This window comes from Zymoseptoria tritici, chromosome 4 (genome assembly GCF_000219625.1).
Source record: "Zymoseptoria tritici IPO323 chromosome 4, whole genome shotgun sequence".
NCBI lineage: Eukaryota > Fungi > Ascomycota > Dothideomycetes > Mycosphaerellales > Mycosphaerellaceae > Zymoseptoria > Zymoseptoria tritici.
In genome coordinates, this window is record NC_018215.1 from 2293463 (window position 1) to 2317852 (window position 24390).

The window sequence follows — 24390 nt, forward strand, 5'->3', positions numbered from 1 at the left end:
CCGCCCGTCTTCACCCATCCCTGACCATTCGTAAAATCCTTCGCGCCGCAGCGTCTATCTTTGCTACACTAAATATCAAGCTAGCTTTTGTATGTCGCATTCACTGGACTCGCACGCCTGCCGTCTGCAGTGCACGTACACAAAGATCACTAGCCCTGCACTTTGTATACAAAGGCGGCATATGCGGTTTGTCAGCCCTGCACTTTTCCTGTGTTTGATAAACCCATCTATCTGCCTGCTGCCTCACAGTTTTCCCAAAAGAATTAAACCTTCCATTCAAAGTGTGCTCGCACAACACAACCCACAATGAAGCTCAACTTCTGGACAAACGTTCTTCTCCTCGCCTTACTTGGAGACAGCACTCTCGTCCTGGCTTTAGGCTCTGCAGCCGGCGACGATACCTCCTTCTCAGCCATCAAACCGCACACCCAAGAGCCCAACCAAGATATCTTCCTCCGCTTCCTCCCCAGAGCAATAATTCCCAAGCCCAAAGTTCCCGACTCTACACCCACCAACTTCGACAACGTCCTACCCATCGGAGGACAACCACATCCACCTCCTCCTCAGATCGGCGGCGCTTCAGACGGCACTACTCCTTCATCCTCCGAATCTCAGCCGCACATCGGAGCGGGCGATGAGGATCCAGCGTCCAACTCTGAGTCCGATATTCAACCACCTCCCACAGATAGAGTTTCCAGATGATGACGTATCGCAACATATCCTCATGCCAACATCTCCCTGATCGTATCCTCCAGCGCCTTTGGCTTCACCGCCTTGGTCGCTAACAACTTCTCCAACGTCCCATCCTCAATCGCACACTCGCCTGCTCTCAACGCATCATACGTTCGACTCCACCACTCCACGAACGGTCTGTCCATTCCTCGTTCCTCAACGTAGAAATTCTCATGCTCCTCCCTCTCTACAACCTTCAACTTCACCTCTCTCTCGAGCGCCCTGCCGACCATTGTCGCCACATCCTTCAACGAATGGCTCTTACCTTGCGACAAATACACCGTCTTGCCCGCCCACTCCTCCTCCGGCGCCGCGAGGATCAGCGCGCTCGCGAGACCCAAGTCGGCGATACTCGTCCAGTTAACCTTTCCATCTCCACCTACCACGACTTCGCTCCGTTCATCCTCTCCCAATTTCCAGTGCCCGAAATATAGCGGCCAACTCTCGTTGTACAGTCCTTGCCTCAAGATCGTCCACTGCATTCCGCTCTGTCCCGAAGTGAGGAATTCTTCCGTGCGTTCATGGGCCGTCATGACCTCACTAAGAGACGGGTTTGCGAAAGCGAGACTGGTGTAGTAGACATGTTTCACACCGGCTTTCTTCGCGGCCTGCAGTGCTCGGAAATGATCTTCCTCCCGTCCATGTCCTGGTGGTGCATTGTTGAAATCCTTTGAGATTCGAGGAGAAGAGATCAAGAAAAGTTTGTCGCAGCCCTCGAATGCGGAGATTAAGGAGGAGTCATCGTCGAAGCTGGCGGACCGGAGTTGGACGCCAGCCGATTGTGCGGCCTTGAGCTTTTCAGCACCTGAGGTGGAAGAGCTTGTTACGATGATGGATGTCGATGGGATGAGATTGTGTTCCAAGAGGGCGTTCAAGGTTGCGAAGCCGAGTTTTCCGGAGGCGCCGAGGATAGCGAGATTGCCCATCTTCTATCGAGACTGCGTGCTTTGTAGCCTTCGGATTGGGCGGGAGAGGTTGGAAGTGGATGGTCGATGGAAGTGTCGGGTTTCAATAATGAATGCGAATGTACGAGGACGGGAATCCTACCTTCCAGGCTGGAGAAGACTTGATCGCTTACAAAGCCTCAGGTCCCAAGCTCCCGTCCCAGAAGGGGAATCTGCCTTGGAGCCAATGGCTCTCCACACTTGGAAAGCATTCATGTCCGGCTGTACTCGTGATGTTCCTTTTCACCGCCAAGGCGGTAATGGCCGGTTTAACGCGAATCACGTGTTCAACGCAAATCCTCTATACTACTTACAACGCGTGCCTCTTTTACGTGTTTTACTACTACCACCACTATGTCGTCTTATTTTGAAGTTAAGGATCGCATTGCTAAGGCCTTAGAATACCTTGTAGACGCGCTACACGCCCCTGTCACGCACGCAGCCTATTAATTTAACGTGCTATATTACAGACTGCTTAAACGGCTTTAAGGACGACCGAGCAAGAGTAATCGCGTGTCTTTAAACCGGAGGCTTATAGCTAAATAGGACGAGGTGCTTACGACCTATCTACGTTATCTAGACTAGTGTGGCATCTTACTACGCCTTCGAATAGTCGCCCTTACTACTAATTCGATACTCCGAGACTGCTATAATACGAACGATCTACTACCGACTGTCGGCACTTACTAGGCTTTACGATAGAAGGATCGCAACCCCTTATAGTTTAAGAAGAAGCAGAAACCTTAGGAAATAGCACGAGCTGTAGCTAAGGACTTAGACGACTTAACAGGCTAGTTTGAGAAGCTCCGGCTAGTTATTAAAGAGCATGGTATCTAGCCTAAGGACATATAGAACATAGACGAGTCTAGCTTTAGAGTCGGCATTGCAAGAGCTAAATACATCCTTACTAAGATTCCTAAGCGTGAGGCACGGCTGCTAAACTCTACGAATCGTAAGAGCCTTACGGTTATTAAGGCTATCTTAGCCGGTGGATTAAAGACTCTACTAATGCTAGTGTTAATTAGCAAGGCCCATATGTCGAGCTAGTATCGATATCTACACGACGACACGCTCGTTAGGGTCTCTGAATCTAGCTACACGAATAACCAGCTCGCACTCGAATAGCTGCAGCACTTTAAGGTGCATTTACGAGCAACACAGAAGGGTAGATTTAAGCTCCTTCTTATAGATAACTACGGCTTATACTGTATAAGAGAGTTTATTACTCGTTGCGACTAGCACAACGTGATCCCCTTTAGACTTCCTTTACACGCAATAGCTGTGCTTTAGCCCTTAGATGTCGTAGTATTCCAGCTATACAAATACTACTATAGTAAGGCTGTTAACCGTGCAGCTAGACTTAGTATTAAAGACTACGACAAGCTAGTATTCCTTGCTAATTTTGAGCACTTTAGAGCGCAGGCTCTAAAGCTAACAACGATATTATTAAGCTTTAGGAAGACTAGTATTTATCTATTTAATCCGGAGGTAGTGTTAGCACTACTTCGTGCTTAAGCTAAACGCATAGAAACACTACGCATACTACTAAGACAGGCTCTACCGGACCGCATAACACCTCTTACTATAAGAAGCCTTAAAAGGCAAGCTAAGGCTATATTGTAGGCTACTATAGATATACTACTTTACGAGGCATTAGCACCGTTACTCCGAGGGGCTAAAATTTAAGCTATAGGCTTCTAACAGGCTTAACACGATCTAAAGGCATATAATGCAGTCTACGAGCAAAGGATAGCTCGTCGTTACGACAAGAGGCGTCGGCTTTAGCTTAGGGGTGTTATAAAGGCTTTAGATGCTCGTATAGTAGTTAAATAACGTAATAAAGCTAATATTAAGACTATTCGAAGGAAGGCTGCTTAGGCTAAGACTGCTAATTACAGGCACAGGCTAGCTACAATCCGGAGGGTTTAGCAGCTAAGGTTTAAGATAAGAGGCCTGAAGACTGCCTTTAAGCACTATGTTGTTAATTAGATAAGTGTAATAGCTAATATACGTAATAATCAATAAAGCTATATAGAAGATTTGCGTTGAACACGTAATTCGCGTTAAACCGGCCAACACCGCCTTGGCGGTGGATATTGCTTGCAACACGAGTAGCGTGAAAGTTCACAGTTGTACTGTGCTTAGCAGAGTGCTGTTCCCGAGACGAAGACCTGAACCTTCGGTGGGTGGTATGCTGTAGTTCTACAGCCGCCTGTTGCTGTGTATTGGCACTAAGGTATCAGAGGCTTGTCTTCACGTCGCACCTCACCTGTACGGCCATCATCTTATGCTCACCATTTCATACATGCAGCACTTTAGGGCCTGATCCGCAGCGCACAGCTCCAAGCGACGGCAGAAAGTCGTCTCGTGCACAAGGCGAACGAATAAGGTCCTAACGACGGCCACGGAGACAGCCTCGTTACATGGAATGTCAGCCGATGACCCTTCGACCGGCAATCGGAGGACGACGTTGAATGCCATCAAGAGCAAGACATGATATGGACATGGTTTTGCGAGCCGCGAAGTCGAGTAGGGTGCGAGGAGCAATGTTGTCGACGAGCAGGCTTGCATGAAAGCGACGTCAGCTCATTTCGACAACATCAGGTCGTCAGTACGGCGATGTCGTAAAGCTGGGCCAAGGAACACGATTCACAATGATGCTGTCACATGGGCTCCACATTGTCCTGGCCAGCAAGCGAGACCTTGGGCTTGGGAAGGAAGCGCATCCTGACTCCCGCAGACCTCCCTCGCGAGCCCGGTTTCAACGGCAACATGACGAGGAACGTCGACAACTTTGGACAAGGCTGGCGTCATTCCTGAATGGATTCACGGTTCGGCTTGCCCACCGTACCGGCTAAGGGTGCAGGACACCAAGACAAAGGCAGCACAGGAGATGTCGGATTGAGATCCTTCTCTTCAAGCTTCATCGTCTGATATTGCAAAGCTGACGCGAGTCTGTTAAGAAGGGAACGCAATTCTCTGAACACGGCGAGCTGTGAATGGCAAAAAGAAAGCCGCGTTACTGCGGAAAAGTAAACGATGTGCCACGAGCCAGCCGTGTCACAGCCGCAAACAGCTGTTCGAACCTGTGGTAAAAAGAGCAAAAGAACACCTCCGACGAGTGCTCGAAACTGTGCTAGGAAGAGCAAAAGAACGCCTCCGAAGAGACACGAGAAACCTACTTGGCCACGGCGATTTGGAACAACCCCCTTCGACATGGGTACGATGGTCGTGGTACTATCCACCCCGGACGGGTTCTAGCTGGTTTGCTACTAAACACTCCCAGACGACGAGCGTCTTAACCGTTGTACTAACACGTCCGATTACTTGATTACGGGAGTTCATGGGAGTCGGCAATTTAGCGGGGTATAAATACCTGGAAATCAGGGGCGTTGCATTGAGGGCGGCGTGGCGTCCCTGCTTCTCCGTCTTGTCGCCATATTTTGAGGAAGTTCCCGCTAGAAGGGTATGTTTCCAGGCCTCTCTTCGATAACCTTGCTCTCATCCCCATCACCCACATCCCAGCGCGTTGCTGCTACCAGTTTTTTTAATAATTTCGCATTTCCGCTCTTTTTCTGCAATAGTCATTGTTCGCTCTCACCTCTCTCAAACTGGCGCATCAGCGATCACCACAAGCTCTCGAGCCGAGCGCATGCAATGGCCCGCCAACAGCAACCATACGTGCCAGTGCCACAGTCACCCTTCGCACATGGCGTCGGAATTGGATCAATCTGCCCAACGAGGAGAGAGCTTTGTGGCGGCAAGGACATCACAATGGCAAAGACGCACATTCTCCTGCTGTCTACGCGGATGAAGCAGATCGAGAAAATGTGCTCGAGCTCGGTATGGCCGCGTTTGCCCAACTTGAATTTCGACTCCTCAAACGGGAGGCGCGGCATTGGAACAAACTTCAGCTCGAACGCTTTGAGCGGCGGGCGCAATCTGCTTGCTCGGCACTCATCCACGACAATACTCTGGAACATGCTGCTCCGGACTCGGTCTTCCTTGCCATCGATTTCGAAGGCGACGGGACCCCCAAGGGAGTGTCGGAGCTAGGTCTGGCCAGATTGAAGGTGCATCATCTCGAAGAAGGCATTCATGGCAGTAATATTGCCACGGCATGTCGTAGCGGTTGAAACTACCTCTTCGGTCAGCACATGCGGATACCTCGATGGGCAGCAGATAATCCTCGTGGGCCACGATATATCGAACGAGATCTGTCACTCCAATCTCTAATGGATGCTCTTCGTATACCATATGAAAGAAACACCTTCCACTGTGGGGGGGAAGGATGCTTTCTATACGATGCGGGCATTTCTTGGGCTGCTTGTCCGTCGGATCGAAGAGGAACGAATTATCGGTGGTGGATCCGTGCATGGCGATCGGGCGATGGCGTTGTATGCGCGATTCAAGGAGCTGGCCTAGAAGGAGGCACCGCTCAAGCGCGAGGTTCGGAGACCAATCGACGAGGAAGTCGAGAAGAACAGGCTCCATGATAAGGCGGATGGGAACTGTTGGGTGGGCTGTTTGAAGATGAGGCGTTGGACACGTGAGTTGTCAGCTCGGAGAATCGAGCACACATCCGAAGCAAGGGGTGCAAAATCTGGAGACCACGGAATGTCGACGCAAGGAACTCCCCTTTCGATACACGTCTCTTCAACGTGCGCAATTCCCTTCAAATCGTGAGAGACGACAATTCTTACCTCTTTCCGAGCATCTCCAAAGCAAAATTCGCTTTACCGCAGGCATGCATCTCCCTCAACTCCATCCAGCCCACCTCCACCGGATTCAATCGCAGTCACCGACCGTGTATGGGCTCACATTGCTGCTGACCCTCGTTCCGTTATACATCCTCTCCTACACCTACCGCCTCCATCACCCTTACGGCACCTCCTCAGCATCTTCCAATATCCGTCCACCTTCGACGAATGTCACCTCCGACTGGCTTGCCACCTCCCTGGTTCAACCTTACAACCCCTCCCCTTTGCGGACATACTGCGCCAAAACAACATGGCGTTCGAATTTAATCTTCAATCTGGCGGATGCGAACGGAGGAATCGGGAATGTGAGAGGGAATATTCTGGACTTTGTCTTTTACGCCATTGAAGCGGGAGCGAGCATGTACCTCCCTGGCATGGCGGGACGTGCGGAGGCGGATCTGAGTAACGTCTGGGGGAGTAAAGAGCAGATGGGACATATGTTTGATGAGGTGTGGTTTCTGGAGAAGATGAAGGAGGCGTGTCCGCAGATGAAAATCTTGAGAGAGGGTGAGGAGATTGAGGCGACGGAATTGCAGGGCAATTATCTGCCGAGGACGAGAAGGATGGATGATGGGTATGAGAATACGAGGCAGGCGTACCTGGCTGATCTGGAGATGTGGATGAGCGAAAAGGAGGGCTTCGAGAAAGATGGGTCGGCATTGATGAAGGTGAATTTTGAGCGGACGTTGTGGAATTTCGACACGAGGAGTTTGCCGCTGGGTTTGAGAAGGAATTTCGGACAATTGTTGAGGGTGAGGTCGGATGTTCGCAGTCTTGCAGCTGGTGTTGTCAAGAATCTGAAGGAGACGTATGACTTACCGATCGACCCACGAGACGCGGTGCCCAAAGGAGCGTTTTACGGAGCGCATTTGCGGATCGAGGCTGATGCCGCGAATGCCGGGTGGTTGAGCGAGCCGGCGGCGAATTTCACGGTGCAGACGGATGCATATCTCAGTCAAGCCGTTAAGCATGGTCTCGGCGTCGTCTATGCCGCTTCAGGTGATGTCGATGGCCTGAAGAGATTCAAGGAGAAAGGTCTTGCATGGCACCCTGCGGTTCGAGTCATCACCAAGCAGGACTTGATGAGCGAGGCGGAGCAAACCATTATGGCGGGCTTGACGTGGGATCAGCAGGCTTTGATAGACTGGGAGGTGTTGCGGCGATGCAGTGTCTTTGGAGGATTCGTGAAGAGCAGTTTCAGTTTCAATGTGGCCATCAGCAGGAACCAGTGGTTGGAGGACTCCGGCGCCATGGTGGAGCCGTATTGGGTGCAGGATGCGGAGAATGGAGTAGCGTTTGATGATGGATTGAGTCGTATGCTGGATCGGGATGGATGGCATGAGCAGAGGATTCCGAGGGGGATGTGGCCGTGAGGGAGAGGAGAGAGAAAGAGAGTTGAGAAGACGGACGATCAAGTTTCCATTCTGCCTGAGGCTAGTCTTGCCTGAGGCAGCAACAATCGCAATTCAAGCAACTTGCCCGCCGGCAGGGAAGATTGCGGCATTAATTCAGCCTCATTCTGTCACGACGATTCATTCGTTCGCTCGTTCCAATGTCCGTTCCCGGTACATGCATGCCCATGTTCCATCGCACCTGCCGAACAGGCTCACTCCGCATCGCAAGTTCCGTGTCCTCAAGCAGTTTTATTACTTGATCGAGATGACAAGAAATCACCGAGGCCTCTAGGGACACCATGCGAGAAGACCCAGGCAGCCGTGTCTTGAATTGGGCAATAAGGTACGGTAGCATGGAGTGTTGAATATTGGACACGTGTTCATGGGTCCGATATCGGTACCAATCTGTACTTAGTTAAGGCTATGGCCCACCCGTAGATCAACAATCTATAGCTTATGACTTTTAATAGGTTATAAGCCCGGGTGAGCGTTTATACGTAATACAACATTACTATTTCTCTCCTTAAACTACCGCATTAGTCGCAATACTTAGCTAAACGAAGTCGCAGAACAAGAAGTGACGACTTTATACAAATACAGTTAACGACTGAACAGTAACGCTATATATAGGATTAATTTATCCTTAATAAATTCAAATTACTACAATGTAGTTAGATATCTGCCTAAGGGCTAGACCTACATAACTTAAATTAAAGCAAGGTCTATTAATTATTGGTTAATGACCTAAACCGTAAGCGGTAACCAAATCCCTACAGGGTTAACTTTAATAGTTGTTTAAATTCAAAGGCACAACGCTGCCTAATTCTCTAACGTTACATTAACGTCTCTTATATACGGCAACTCGCTGTTATCTTTCATCTCGTTATAAACAACTATTAAAGGCAGCACGCTGCTAAATTTTTAATCGTTACATTTATACCTACGGCAAAAGGACCGAAACCCGGCTAAACGTAAGAAGAATACGAAGCGGTTAAACGCCAGAACGCCGATAGAGTCGCACTCTACCGCTATAACAAGAAGGTCGGTACAAACCTACAGACTATTAAGTTAAGAATAGGAAAGAAAAAGACCGAACCTGCTATTATTAGCGAAGGACTTGTAGCAATGCTAAATAAAAATACCGCTTAATAACTACAAAGCGAAGGGGTGTAAGGCGATGAGAATTCTGTACACCTACCAAAAAATCTAAAATCTAAGCGCCGTACCGAGGCTATAAATACTTTAACTACCGATTATCCTTAAAAGGATATAACATCTGCGGACGCTACATAAACTGTATCTACTAATACATCAGACTTAGACTCTAACAGCAACGTTAAAGAAGAAACTAGCGGAACACTTCTCGCTAAACCCGGCGCCGAACCTAGCGATCTAAGCGATAGCGACGGCGACGCCGACGACATACTAAACTCCGATCTACTCCCTAAGGGAGTAAGAAGGTCTACCTCGACCTTTTCCGACATACGACCGCGCAACAGACGCGCAACAACAACAATAGCGCCTGCTATAAGAGTAGTCGCTAAGCGAATTACTCGCTACTCGCCAGAATAGCGAAAAGTATAAAAGGACATCTGCGGAGACGGTAAAGTCTTCGACATAGTTCCTCTTCTCGAGGGACTAGAAAACTAGTCGTCCTTCTACGATAACTGTCGAAATGTAGCAAAGCGTATAGGAATAGTTAAATTCTTCAATATAGGACTACGAGTGCCCCTACCAAACGAGCCTTATATTAAAGGCATAGTTCCAATTGTCCCTAAGAATGTGGACGATATTAATAAATATAACGACTATATAATCGCACTAGCCGAGTATAAAAAGGTTAACGAAGTACTCTGTGGCTGCATCGTATCGCGATGTACAAAACGCCTCTCCGACAAGGTTAAGAACCTCCTAACAATTAAGGCGGTGCTTATAGTCCTTAAATTAGACTATACACCCTCGGGCGCGTTTATGACAATTCTTAAGTATCGCGAGATATAGGCGTTAACTCTCGACTCCGTCGCCGACTACTTAACATTCGTTCTCGAATTTAATCGACTAATCGAGGAGTATAATCGACTGCTATATGCCGCGTAGTATAACGAAGCGTACAAAATCCTTCTGTTTACCTCTGCTCTTAGACCAACCTTTGCCGACTAAATAGACATAGTTACCTAGACATATAGCATCGCTAGTGCTAGTACCGGTAGCGACCTTACCTTTAGTAAACTTAAAGGTCGCGCCCGAGCTAAATACTTCTCGATATAAAGTTAAGGCGAAATTAGTATAGCGTACGTAGCACGCCTATAGAGGTTTAACCTCTAGAAGAGAAAGCGCGACGGACTAAGGCTACCGCGTACGTCGCACATTACGCCCGACTATAATGCGGCAAAACCGCATCTAAGTAGTTAATTAAAGGGTAACTTTAACGCACCCTGTTTAATTTACACTAGGAACGGCACTCCCTCGTACACTAACGGGGCGTACTTTAGTTAATTTCCTTACCTTCTAAACAAGGAAGATTCAGGCCGGCCAGACAAGCGTTAGCGCATAGAGCGGCCCTCTCGCCCGCCTTCTAATTAAATAAGAAAAGGCGGAACATACCTAGCTAGCATTACCGATAATGTCTCTAACGACAACGACGATAAGGAGCAAATTAGGAAGGACAAACCCGCTGCGAGAATAATGTCCGGCCTATCTAAGGCGGGAATATACATATTCTTAGCGAACAAGGGCACCTCTCCTACCCTATTAGAATAACTAGCTAGAGTACGCCGTAGTCTAAACAAGCTCCGTATCTAAGCCTTTACCGCGATTAAGCTAAACACCTTACGCGTATAAGTCGAAGACGCAGACCTTAGTTAATTAGACTAGGTAATTAATTTAGGCTGTTTAATACACGTCTGCTACTAGCGCGAGGTGTTTAAGACATACAAGCCCTTTAAGCGCAAGATCGAGATAGAAGGCTGCGGAACTAGCTTCTTTACAGTCGGTAGAGGCACGGTAGAGCTTACCGTACAACAGCCAGATAGTACGCAAATAATCGCGCTATAAGGCGTGCTCTACGTCCCTTAAATGTCTGTTAATCTTCTATCCGTCGCTATAATTTACAAAGGCGGTGCGAAATACAAATTAGACACCGGCTGGTGCAAATTCTACGACAGACAAACTAAGCGAACAATTATAACCGGAACACAGCTCGGGAACCTATAGAAGTTAGACGTCTCTACAAAGTTATTGTTTTGCAATTAGTACGATAGCCCTAAGGGCTACGCCGCTTAAGCGCTAAATAGACGAATTCCTCTCCGACAATCGTTCTTTACGAGCCGATTAACGAAGAAACTCCCTCTCCGCGTCTGGCATTAACGCTTTAGTTACCTTAATCTCCCCGCTCTTCGAAAACTCCTTACGAAGAGCGATATTTAATACTACGACGAGGACTTTAATTGCTCTACCTGCATCCGCGGTAAAGGTGTGCGCACATTCTTTAAAACAAAACCGTTGCGAGACGAAGAGCGACTAGGACTCGTCCACATAGACCTGTGTAGACCTATGCGAAGCTTAAAGGACACTAGCTACCGGTTATTCTCGAAATTAGGCGAGTTGTACTACCTAGTGTTAGTCGATAATTTGACTCGCTATACCTAGATATACACCTACAAGTTAAAGGAAGGCCCTAAAATAGGTAATTATATTAAGCATTTTATTAAAAAGGCCGAGAGAAAAACCGGTAGCCGCGTTAAAACATTCCGCAGCGATATAGGTCTAGAGTTTATACTAGTCCTTAAATCTCTCGAGAAATCGCATAGAATCTTATTTAAAGGAACAGCGCCCTACTAAGCTAATTAAAATAGAGTCGCTAAAAGACGATACCGTTAAATCTAGGACATTATTCGATGCGCAAAGATCGATTTAGACGTACAAGTCGCGCTCTAGCCTGAATTAGTACGAGCAGTAGTATTCCTAATTAATCGAAGGCTATTAATTGCTCTAAATGGAAGTATACCTCTCGAGAAGTTTATAGGTCGATAATACGACCTATCCTAGATAAGGCGACTTAGCTGTTGCGCATACAAACTTGTGCCTAAGCGCAAGTTCCTAAAGAAATAGGATAACCGCGTACAAGTGCGCGTCCTCGTCGGCTACGAAGGTACGAATCTCTACCGACTCTGGAACCTATATAACGGCGTAATCGAGCGCGCAAAGGAAGTGATCTTTAATAAGGACACTACAATCGATTACAAAGAAATTAAGGTTATTTACCTAACGACAAGCGCGAACACCGCCGCTATAATAACGGCGGACGAAATAATGCCTACTCGCTTCGAAACTAGCGATAAATACGGCGACCTTCTAAGCTTTGACGAACTTACTAGTTACCTACCTAAGTAGGAGAATAAGCAAGGCTAGTTAGGCAACACCGTTGCTAAAATCCGTTAAAGAGATAGCAAGAGACTCGGGTCCTAGGGACTAGGATTTACTCGATAGGCTTTAGGCTTTAAAGGCTACTTTGTATCCGACATTAGCGATAATAGCCTGCGATTATTCCTTACTAAGGAAGCGACTAAAGAAGCCGGATCTAATATCGCCGTCGATACCGAGAACTGCTTCGAAGTCGAACTCGACCTTACCGGCCAAAAGTAGATGAAAATAGAATCTTAAACCGACGAGAAACTATAGCTAGAACTAGTACTACTAGGCGACATAGTAAAAATTCAACTGTCCTCGGATAACCCTATCGAACTAAAGTCCTATAAGGATGTCGAGAAGAATTAGTACGAAGCTAAATAGGTTACCGCGATAACAGACGAATACTTATCGTTAATCGAGAACGCTACCTAGGAAATCGTCGACGAGGCCTTACTGCCCGCGCACAAACGCGCCTTTTTAGGGAAATAGGTATTTAAGGTTAAACGCGATAACAAGGGAAATGTTTACCGCTTTAAGGCACGATAGGTCGTCCGCGGTTTTAAACAAGAAGAAGGCATCGATTTTAACGAGACCTTTGCTTTAGTCGTAAAGCTAATAAGCTATAAAATGCTCTTCGCTCTCGCCTTAATTAATAGCTAGAAGGTCTATTAAATAGACGTAAAAATAGCGTTCCTCTACGGGAAAATCGACGAAGAAGTCTACGTACGACTACCTCCTAGCTACGAATAGGAAGGAAAGGTCTACAAGCTAAACAAGGCTCTCTACGGACTTAAACAAGCACCGAGAATATAGTACTAAACACTTAAGACTACGCTAAAGGATATAGGCTTTACGCCTTGCTAACACGATAACGTAGTATTCTCCGATAGCACTACATTCCTCCTTGCCTATGTTAACGACCTCCTTATTACTAAACCTAACCTCGACCGAATTAAATCGTTAAAGGAAAGCCTCTTAAAGCGCTTTAAAATAACCGACATAGACAAATGCAATTACTTCCTCGGAATCGCGGTTAGTCGAAACAGTAACAAGATCCGACTTAGTTAAGAAACGTACTTTAAGCAAATGCTCGAGAAGTTTAAGATAACTAATAATAATAAAGTCTTGTATTGCTGATCTATCCCTCTATGTAACTATGTACAGGGCAAGTAGCCTTCCCTAAATTTCACTAAGGGCAAAAAGCTATAGGCATAAAAACCCTCCTAATCTCTCTCTGCTTGTGTCTCCTAGGACTATTAGTAGACACCTTTTATTTCAGGTTCCTCTTTTGGACTCTAGAAGGATCTGTTATCCTATCCTCTTACTAGGTTGTGTACCTAGGCTCCCTTAGCCCTCTCCTCTCGTTCCTGCTCCTCCTTAGCTAGTAGGAATTAGTCTAGGACTTCTTCCCTAATTATCTACTTTGCAATTGCCCTAAGACCCTTCTTTGTTAACATTATGCTTTTCTAGTTAGATATACCTAGCTGCTAGAATGTTCTGTCCCTCCCCTAGAGGAGAGGGCAGAATATTACTATATGCTTTACTGTCTAAGCCTGACTTCTATAGCTACATTCTAGTGTCTTCCCTAGGACTCTTCTCTTTGTTAGGTAGGCATTGAATCTAATGTGCTTAGTCCTTATCTGTGTAGCAATTGTGCTCTGTGCTCTTGTCTAGTTCTAATATAGAGACCTTCCTTTTCCTCTATTTGTCCATGCTGTAGGTAACCTCCTATTGCTGTGTTGTCTCTTCTTTCTAACTTCTAACTCCTATCTTGCCTTCTATCTCTCCTAAATAAAGGATCTGTTTAGGGGTATTCTATCTTAGTTTCCCCCCTCCTGTTAGAATTTTTCTAGGAGTCTTTCCTGTACAATTTCGTAGGGTGCCCTCTAGTTTCTTCGATGTCCTTGTCTTCTCCGGGCCCCCTGTTCCTAATTTAAGAGTGCCTGACTTGCTGCCTTTGTGTACCTCCCTACATCTCGCCTATCCTCCTTCCTTGCCTAGTTTAAAGCTAGTTGCTGCATATATAGATTAAAGGATAGTATCTCTGCCTCTTGTTAGAGTACTCCTAGTAGGACACTCTTGTATGCTCTAGTAATCCTTCTTAGGGCAGCATTTTGGACTGCTTTAAGCTCTTTTGTCTAGCTTTTAGATCCCTTCTGAACCCCTTCTACCTTTGCCTATACTTTATAGCTAAAGGCTATTGCTAGCCTTACAACTATAGTGTAGATGTGCCTCGCCTTCTGGAAGGATGCTCCCTAGGTTAATTAGCTAAGCCTATATAGGGAGTTTATATGTAACTCTGCTTTCTCTACAACTTTCCTAATGTAGGGTTTCTATATAAGTTTAGTGTCCATTTGCACTCTAAGAAGCCTAAGGTTAGGGACGGGTTTGCTATTAAATCTTTAGATGTTAACTGTAGCTTGTAGGTTGTGTTTCCTTCTTAACCTTGTGAAGTAGATTAGCATGTACTTTTGTAGGGACTAGACTGCTCTATAAGTCTTTGCCTATTCTGCACATTTTTTATAGGCTCTCTTAAGTTTTCTGCAGTTCTCCTCTGTGCTTTTTCTAAAGGCTAGAATGTTTGTATTATCTACAAAGCCTATTGCTAATACTCCTATTTCTTTAATTAGAGGAAGTAGGGTTCTTGCAAAGTACAGGAAGAGGATAGGTAACATTATTAATCCTTAGGGGATTCCTGTATGCTAGGGCCTTGGTGTGTTAAGGTAGTTCCCTAGCCTAAGGCATGTTGTCCTGTCCTAAAGGAAGGATTCTACAAAGGCTACTAGGTTTAGCTGTATTTAGCACATTCTTAGGTAGTAGATCAGTCTTGGGTGTAAAACATTTAGGAAGGCCGCTAAGATGTCTAAACATAGCATTAAGGCTACATTCCCTGGGCCTTTTCCCTAGATGGAGTAGACCTGTTCAGTTACTAGCTCTAGTGCTAATGTTATTAACCTTTTTGGTCTTCCTCCTATCTGGTTTAGTAGGAACAGGTTTCTTTCCTCAGCGGCTCTGCTAAGCCTTGTCGCCACAAGGGCCTCTAGGACTTTAGAGATTGTATTTAACAGGGCGATTAGTCTGTAGGCTCCTGCCTTTAAGTAGTCTGGTTTCTAGGGCTTCTTAAGGACTACTGTTGTAGATTCCTTAAAGGGCCTAGGGAGGTATCCTTGTACTATGCAGGCTTGCAGGAATAGTTGTAGGAGGTCTGCTAGCTCTTTCTTTGTCTTCTTTAGGAATAGGTTTGGGATCTGATCTAGTCCTAGTGCCTTGTTTAGTGCAAGCCTCTAGATTGTAGCTAGGATTTCTCCCTAGGTAATTATACAGTCTATAGGGATTAGGGCTAGTATAGATCCTGTTATGTCTGTAAGGTCTACCTCTGTCGGCTAAGGGAAGAACTCCTCTACAAGGGCCTTAGCCTTCCTAGATATTGTTGTCTAGAGGAGTCTAGCCTTGTTCTTAATGCCTAGGAACTAGGGAAGAGAGGGTCCTTTGTTTGCCCTTTCTCTTGCCTACCTTGCAAACTTCTATATCTTGCTCTAATCCTTTAAGATCTCTGTAACTGTTTTCCTTTAAGCTAGGTTCCCGCTCCTTTTAATGTGCCTCTTCTTTGCATATGCAGTTCCAAGTGCTAATAGGTGGTTTAGGAGGGATTTGTTCTCCCTCCAGGCTCTCCTAGCCTTCCTCGCTCTCTTAACTAGCCTGGTGCTTTCCTGGTCCTAACTTATCTTTGCGTATAGTAAGGGTCGGGCTTGTAGTACTAGCTCCTTAACCAGCTGCTAGATTGTCCTCTAAAGCTAGAGTGCCTATTAGTCCAGACTCTGCTTTCCCTCTGTAGGTAGCTGTTTAGCCTCTCCCTTTGCTTCTAGGATCTTAGATCTAATTTGTTCCTATAGTGCCTTCTTCTACTATAGCCTTTTCTAGTTCTCTTGCTCCACAATGCCTTAGGTGAAGAGTAATGTCTAGATTGGAAGGTAGTCTAACCCTGTTTCTAGTTTAGTGCAGGTCCTGCATTATGTTATCTGGTCCTGGATTTCCTTTATCCTAAAGACTAAGTTAAGGGTTTAGATGCTTGGTCCTCTCTCCTATGTTGTTATACCTGGTTCTAGGAGGAGCTGCATATCAGCCTGTTCTACCGTCTTAATCAGGTAGTCTGCAGCCTAGTGCTAGTTTGTTGCTGTTTGTGCTCCCTACTTCTAATAATGCAGATTGAAGTCCCTAACTAGAATGTGCTAGTTTTCCTTTGTGTCCTAGAGAGCCTTCCTAACTTCCTAGAGGGTACCTAGGTCTCTGCCTGTTATTAGGCTACTTGGGTTGTAGCAGTTTAAGATGTGGAGTTTTAGCTCTGTCTGGAGGAGGGTAATCCTAATTAGGTCCTTACAAATTAGCCAGGCTTCCTAGGTTTCTGGCTGTAGTTCCTTTAATACATATGTAACAACTCTTAGTGTCTCTCCTTCTAGAACTACTGTGTAGTATCCTGGGTATTGCTTAACATTCCCTCTGGTAGAGGTGTTTACCTATAGTTCCTAGATTGTAACAATGTAGTAGGTTCTTAGGTTCATTTGTTGCATAAATAGGGTTTGGATCTGGTTGCTACTCTTGTTTGTGTTATACTGTAGGATGTTAAGTTCCTTTAGTGTGTTATTCATCCTGGGTTGGGAAGAAGTAGTCCTTAATGTCGCTCTCTCCTATTTCTAGGTCCTCCTGTCCGGGGTCCTGGGCTTAGTCCTGCTGCTGCATTCCTGCTTGTACCTAGGGTGCTTGTTAGTAGCCCTCCTATGTAGAGCTCCTTAGCATTGTGTTAATCTTGTTAGCCTGGCTTTGTCCTGCTTTTAGGATAGCTCTTAGTCTCCCTGCTAGGTTCCTAATCTAGTTGCCTTTAGTTTGCTTACTGTCGATAGGGCTAGCCCTTCTTTTCCTTATGTTTGTTAGTTGCACTATTGTCTAACTCTCCTCCGGCTAGGTTTAGGAGGGTTTCCTATACAATCCCTAGGCTATAATGCTCCTAAACTGCCTTGCCTTTAAGATTACTGCTTGCTTAAATTTGTAGGTTGCTAACTAAGATAGGTGCTCCCTCTAGTAGTTGCTATACCTTGCTTTAGTCTCCTTGCATATGTCTGTTCTATAGTTTCCTAAGCACTTTCTATAGGTTTGTGTGCCTCTATAGTGCTTTGCAATATGTCTAAACTGTCTACAGTTAAGGCATTATGTTAGTCTCTAGTATAGGTAGAACTCTTCTACAACTAGAATGTTCCCTTAGAGAACTAATCCCTTAGCAACGATTTCCTTTGCCTGTGCTGTGTTCTAGACATTTAGGATTAAGGAAGAGAAGTCCTTGCCTTCCCTTCCCTTTTTGCTTTTTAGCTATCCTGCTCTAAGGACTTTTAGGTATAGGTAGAGTCTTCTATTCTCCTCCTTAATTTAAGTGTTTGTTCCCTAACTCTTAGTATTAATAGTCTAGATCTTAACACTATATACTAGCACTTAGAAGAGCTGCACTACAGCTTTAGCACTAGGGTATTTGTCCTAGGCCTACTTAAGGTCCCTTTCTAGCCTTTCCTAGGAGCTCTGGCTGTAGGTAAAAACCCTAATGTCTCCGCTTTCTAGCTTCTTTACTGCTAGCACTACTAGGTCTTTTAACTCCCTAACAATCTCTATGCTTGTCTTCTTCTAGATCTCTTCTCTTTCTGCTAGGTTCTAGATCTTAAGGAGGAAGTAGTAGCTTTAGGGTAGGGCTAGCTTTGTGTACACCTAGCTAGATGTCTGTTATTTAGGAAGGGCTGTAGCTTGTGCCTAGGTCTTTAGCTAGGTAGCCTAGATAGTCTTCTGGATTTCCTAGACTCTCTAGATAACTATCTGCCCTTAGAGAGTGTGCAGGAGGATGGTTTATGCCCTTTAGAGGAGGGAGAGGAGGAGAGACTTTAGGGTTTCCTCCTAGGGGGAGGATAGGACCTTTGCTACTTCACTAGTTAGTTTTTGCATATCCTTGTTAATTTCTAACTGTATTTGCAGCTCCTTAAGGTGCTGCTAATAGCCTTTTAGGCCCTTTAAGTAGTTTAGGGTAGTTAGGGGGGCTTGGGAAGGCGGAGGATAGTCCCCTCCCCCTTCCTTTACTCCCTAACCTCCCTAAATGTTTTGCCTCCTCTAAGGGTAGACTGCTGCGTGTTAAGAGGCCTGGAGGCCTCTCTGTTCGTGTGGTGGCTGCGTTGGCATGATTTCCGACATTATGTTTAAGATAACTACGGCCAACGCCTAATTAACGCCTATACGGATAGACATTAAATACGAACTACCGCTAACGGACTACGTCTGCCTAAATAAACAAAGAAAGTAGTATCAATCCGTAGTCGGTTTATTAATGTACGGGATGCTCGGAATACGTCCTAACCTCGTATACGCTGTATCGGTCGCTAGCCGCTTCTGTTACAATCCTACAAAACAACACGCGGAACTAGTATAACGCATCTTCCGGTATATTAAAGGATTAGTTAACCGCGCCCTAGAATTCGACGGCACCGACCTATTTAGAGGCTATACCGATGCTAAATTCGCAGGTAATCCCTTTACGAGCAAGTTAGTCGGGGGCTACATATTTATGCTCGGTAGCTCTACTATTAGCTAGTTATCGAAGAAACAAACTACCGTCGTACTATTAACAGCGGAAGCCGAATACACCGCTCTACACTACGCGGGCAAGGAAGTAGCCTAGCTAAAGGATATACTAACATACTTCGGCTTACTACACGGTAGTAATCCGGTTCTTATCTACGTCGACAATTAAAGCGCTATTGCTATCGCTAAGAATCCTAAGCACTACAACCGGACGAAGCATATTCGCGTATAGTTCTACTTTATTCGACAGCTTATCGAAGACAAGCGAGTCGAGGTGTAGCACATCCCCGGCATTTATTAAGTCGCCGACATCCTTACGAAGGCACTCGCCCTAGGCGAATTCAACCGGCAATTATCCGCGCTCGGAATAATAACGACGGCAATTAATTAAGGTAACATCCTTGCATAAACTCTGCAAACTAACACAATAGTAGGTCTATTAAGCGAGAACGACTATAAAAGCTACGCTATACGTTAGACTCCTTAGTCCGGTTTATTAAATACGGGCCGTCTACTTTTATAACCTTGTAATTGTCTTAAAAAGCACAAATACCGTATGACCTGGTAACCGTCTTAAAAAGTACCTATACATATATATACATACACACACATTAAACTACACATCAAACCCTACATTAAACTACGCGCCAGTAATAGCAACCTAACTAACAGGTCTCGCGAAAGCGCGAGAAGAAGTACGAAGATACGGAGCGAGTGTATACTAACACTAGGCATAGTTTTACGAACAGTAACTAAATTCGAACTCTAACGCCGGACTCTGGATTGACGAAGAGGACATAGACGATAACATTTACGACGCGAGCTACCTACAACGCATAGTAGAACTTTACGTTAGTAATGTCCGCTTCTTACGACCCGGACTTCTCGTAGAGAAAGTCCCTATCCTTAGTCTACTAGATCCTTAATTAAAAGTCAACTAGACAACCCGAATACTTCGTTTTATTTATTCCCTTAGACCGTCCTTTAAAGAAGTGTTTACCTATCCCGAGCGGTATCCTCTTAAAATTGTTTAAGCCTAACAATTTAACGAGGGCTTTAATACAAATCGACTACGCTAGAGACAGGCTTGCTAGGGTTAGATAAACTTGTTTATCGTTAACATTATTAAGGACAGAATTCCGGACTACCTATATTAATACATCGTTTAATATCTACTAGCAAAGGATCTCTTTACTAGAATCGACTAGATATAATACGACAACGAAGCCTAGACTAATAGGAAGAGGTCAGCTATCGCCGCAGCGATAATAACTAGACGGATTTAGGAATTAAGAAGAGATAGAAATAAAGCGGCGTTAGCACTTAGTAGAAACAGGGGAAACGATAACCTTAGTAAACAGTTAGCTGCACTCTTTTTCCCTTAATAAGGTTTTTAACGAGGCAGCGGGAATATTACTTAGTAGGAGTTAATAGCGTTTAGTAGGAGTTTACAGTTAATTACATAGGATATTAGTACACTCATCGAGTAGGAGTGTTAAATATTAGACACGTGTTCATAGGTCCGATATCGGTACCAATCTGTACTTAGTTAAGGCCATGGCCCACCCGTAGATCAACAATCTATGGCTCATGACTTTCAACATGGAGAACTCCGGGAGATGTGATGCCCCTCACCCCCACACTCTGCTGTCGTCCAGCGCAATCCATTCCCGTTGCGAATCTGGACCAAGTGGACCCCTCCTGGCTTGCTCCACAGGCCGAGGCAAGCGCAGGTACAGCATCATACGGGATGCAGTGCGACGACAGCTCCAGGCCTAGATCCGGTCGACGGATATTAGTTTTCCTGACGTCCGCCGCGACCATTCTTTCCGTCTCCCACACAGTCTTCACCCGTACCAACCGCTTCGATCTTTTTTACCAGGAACAATCGACAGAACCCATTCCCGCGATACTCTCGAATCGACCACCATCATGGCCTCCGTTCCCGCCGAAATCAACATCAAGAACGTCACCGGCAGCTATGCCATGAACAAGAAGCTCTCCGACTCCACCGGGCCCATGCTCAAGATGCAAAAGATCCCATGGCTCGTGCAGCAGGCCGCCAACTACTCGAGTGTCTCCGTCAACCTGAAGCAGTACACCGACGACCAGGGTGTCGTGCACGTCGACCAGGAGCAGGTTTCCTCCGTCAACACCCAGCACGAGCCGAGAATTTTGGACAACCAGATGCATGAGCGGGACATTCAGTACTGGGGCAAGGTCAAGGGACGGTCGCAGTATGTCTGACCTGCTGATCAGTATTTGACATGTCAACAAGATCGTCAAGCTGACCGGGATTTCTTCTCTCCACAGATTCGCCAAAGTCGCCGACCTTCAAGACGCCTACCTCAAAGAGGGCTGGGAAGGCGATGAAATTCTCGAGTCCTTCGCCGAGAGTCTTGAAAATGGCTGGACCGCTGATCAGGTCTGGGGTTTCGCCGAGGTCGAGGGTGTGCGTCGCCACGTCCGTCGTATCTTGTCCAAGAAGGGCAAGGATGAGTTGCGCATTCGTCTGGTCTACGACTGGGCTCCTCCTTCGTAGAGAGCATTGCCATGACGAGCTGGACGGCAAACGTTAGCGTGCTGGAACTTGAGTCGAGTAATCCGATTACGACACTCGCGAGAGATACACAACAGGCTATACCACAAGACAAGACCATTGAGAATGAAGCAATTCTTCCATACGCATTTTTCCGAGTGAGGTATGGCAAGGGTATGTATGTATTGAAGGATACTAAAGAATGAACAGCTTCCTGACACGCTGGCACTACTGCACCTCCCTCCTGCCAGCCCGCGTCGCAACCGCCTTCTTCTCCGCCGCCAACTGCTTCTCACTTCTCTTCATCTTTCTCCGCTCCTTCTGCTTCTCTTTCGTACGCTCGGTCTTAGCCTCTTGCTTCTTCTGATCACGCCGCTCTTCCAACAGCGCCTCATGATCCTCTTCTTGCTCGTACCAGATTTTTGCTCGTTGATCCGACTTTTTCGCCATCATCGCCAATTCCTCGTCGTTTTCACCTCCCAGTTCTGGAAGATCAGGCACTGTTCGCCTCGAAACCTTCAACGTCTTCGGCTTCCTTGCCTCCTGCAGAAACAATTTCCTCCTCTCCGCTTTTGAATGCGTTGGCAGTCCCCATATCTCCACTTCGACCCGCATTCCCTCCGCCATCGTCACAGTCACCCAATCCCGCCCACCTTCCTGATGGACCATCACATCTCGATCTCTTTCCAACGCCGCATCAACCCTTTGCATCCACTCGGGCGTCTCCCGTCTCCCGCCACGCCTGCCATCCGCTATTCTCAACCACTCCTCCATCTTCATCTCCCTCCTATTCCTCGCGATCTCACCGCTCCGAATTTTAAACCCCTTTTTAACTCCAATTTCCACCCTGTGCACATCCATACCCTCCACGAACGTCATCCACCCAACCACGCTCACACTCACTACCTCCAGGCTTCCCAGCTTCACGACCTCTCCCGCCAGCACCCCACCCATCGTACTCGGCACCTCCAAATACTTCAATCTCGGACATCCTCCCACGAACCTCCAGAACTCAGCATGCAACCACTCCTTCAACCCAAACCCCCTCCGCTGCACATCCATATTCCTGTCCTCTCTAACCACCAACTTCCGCACTCTCGACCTACCTTCCAGCGGCATGGTCTTCATGCTATCCACGAAATCCTGCAGACCGGTGAAAGTGAAGCCCCATTTTTCATCTTCCCACAAGATCTCTATGGCTTCCTTGTACACCAATCGACTTACGCGAAGGATGGCGAGATTCCGTCTTTGGCCGGATTGCTGGATACAGGAGATGCGACACTTTTCGGATAAGACTTCCCGGGGGAGGAGGGAGCGCCATGAGGCTGGTTTGGGACGATTTTGGAGGGCGGGTATGTATGGCGGCGGAATTGAGGCGGCGAGAGGATTGTGGTTGTGGCAGGTGGGTTGGTGGCGGAGGGCGTGTATGGGTAATGGAGGGATCAACATGTACTCGTAGCAACGCAGCCTCACCTCGGGCGGCAACGCCAGGAAATTTGCGTGCGTACGGCGGTCGCGGTGAGTCAAGACGAGCGTTTTCATTCTGGTTGGATTTGGTATTGCTGGTTGTGGAAGCTCTGAGGGAGACAGGTTGGCTGAGAGAGGCTATCAGGTCGATCTTCTGATTTTGCGAGTTGGAAGCCATGTATGCGTCTGTACAAGGCGTTCGGCAATGTGGAAAATATATGTCGTCTTGTCGGACTTGCTTGATTCAAATTATCGTTATCGCAGTCTTTGTCGCAACCGTTGTCGCAGTGGTCTCGGCGGTCTCAGTGGTCTCGATGGTATGAAAGAAATGTCTCGAAATGGTACGAAAGGACAGGTGATTATGCGATGTCGAGCGTGAAGAACGAGAACGAACATATCTTTCGCCAATCGGAGAGAAGAGAATGTTGTATGCTTGAAGCTGTGGCTCTGTGCGGTACGATTGTATGACTCCAAAGCTAGATCCGTGGTTCGTTGCTCTTCGTTCCTTCGCGCGTTGTACACAGCCTCACCAGTAGTACTTAGACTACCTATGTGCCTGCTAAGTACATCTCTTTTGGCAGCAGAATGCCGCTGTGCGCTGTGCAGATCTTGAGGGTGAGCGAGCGAACGAGCAAGTCGAGGAAACATGGAACACATTTGTGGAATGCAACGACCATGCTCCATAGATGTGGTGATAGATTCGGGTCAGAGGAAGAAGTTGACTGGAACGAGGGCTGTCGCCGAACAAGAAGTGGATATACCTGCCTTCCGCCGAGTTCTTGCGCTCATGCCGCTGCACCTTGTGCGCCCTCTGAGGTAGAAACGATGTTGAGCGCATTTCGAGTAATGTTCATGTTTTCGGCACGTCTTCTTTCAAAGAGTCGCGGTTCTGCAATCGTACAAGTCAGAACGATGCGCACATCGTAGAACGCTGGATATCTGCAGCCTTCCGATCTTCCAGACCTATTCTTCAGATACGCATACAAATCTGGCCGGGAAGAAGCAGCGTCGAAAGAATCCCGTGGGCATTCAGCTGGCACGAGACATTCTCTTCGAGCATGCCTATGTCTTCAAGTGCAGCAAAATACATCGGACATGCCCTGCCGTCAGTCCCCGGTGACCAGGCTACCCGGTTGTGATGAACCTGGTCGGTATAGACACACGCAAGCTCCTCTCGTTGCGTTTTTCCTTGTTCACTTCGATTTAAAACAGGTAGATCAAGTCATTCGAGCTACATCAACGCAGATTCCGATCCACACTCGAGAGACCTCCCAACGACACCGCAAGAATGCATCTCTTCAAGCCAACGATTATCTTACTCTCCCTCATGTCCACCGTCACCTGCGAATATTGCGATGCGTACGTGCTGTTGTCGGATAACTTTGGCTAATTTTCTTGCTCCGCCGAAGAAAAACCCGTGCAAGGGCTCTCAACACCGAGTGAGTACTACCTGATGTCAGGCATGCAACTCAGCCGGAGACCATTTATCTGGAGCTGGGCCATGTCCTGGTCTACGTTCACATTCACTTCAGCCG

The 24390-nt window shown here is 46.8% G+C and overlaps 4 protein-coding genes across 4 annotated transcripts; 2 read left to right on the top strand and 2 right to left on the bottom strand.

Moving 5' to 3' along the window:
• Positions 1 to 722: 722 nt before the first annotated feature.
• Positions 723 to 1785, bottom strand: MYCGRDRAFT_71493 (uncharacterized protein; the record flags this gene model as incomplete). The annotated part of the gene is made up of 1 exon (XM_003853230.1): positions 723 to 1785. One exon carries the CDS (start codon positions 1656 to 1658, stop codon positions 723 to 725), a length of 936 nt encoding a protein of 311 aa, XP_003853278.1.
• A 3107-nt stretch (positions 1786 to 4892) lies between these two features.
• On the top strand, positions 4893 to 7809 carry MYCGRDRAFT_92794 (uncharacterized protein; the record flags this gene model as incomplete). The annotated part of the gene is made up of 3 exons (XM_003853067.1): positions 4893 to 4910; positions 5261 to 5749; positions 6238 to 7809. 3 exons carry the CDS (start codon positions 4893 to 4895, stop codon positions 7807 to 7809), a joined length of 2079 nt encoding a protein of 692 aa, XP_003853115.1.
• Positions 7810 to 20781: 12972 nt separating this feature from the next.
• Positions 20782 to 21423, top strand: MYCGRDRAFT_71496 (uncharacterized protein; the record flags this gene model as incomplete). The annotated part of the gene is made up of 2 exons (XM_003853068.1): positions 20782 to 21086; positions 21163 to 21423. 2 exons carry the CDS (start codon positions 20782 to 20784, stop codon positions 21389 to 21391), a joined length of 534 nt encoding a protein of 177 aa, XP_003853116.1.
• Positions 21424 to 21616: 193 nt separating this feature from the next.
• On the bottom strand, positions 21617 to 22930 carry MYCGRDRAFT_92796 (uncharacterized protein; the record flags this gene model as incomplete). Its single annotated transcript, XM_003853229.1, has 1 exon — positions 21617 to 22930. The coding sequence occupies one exon, from the start codon at positions 22928 to 22930 to the stop codon at positions 21617 to 21619; it is 1314 nt and encodes a 437-aa protein (XP_003853277.1).
• Positions 22931 to 24390: the final 1460 nt, after the last annotated feature.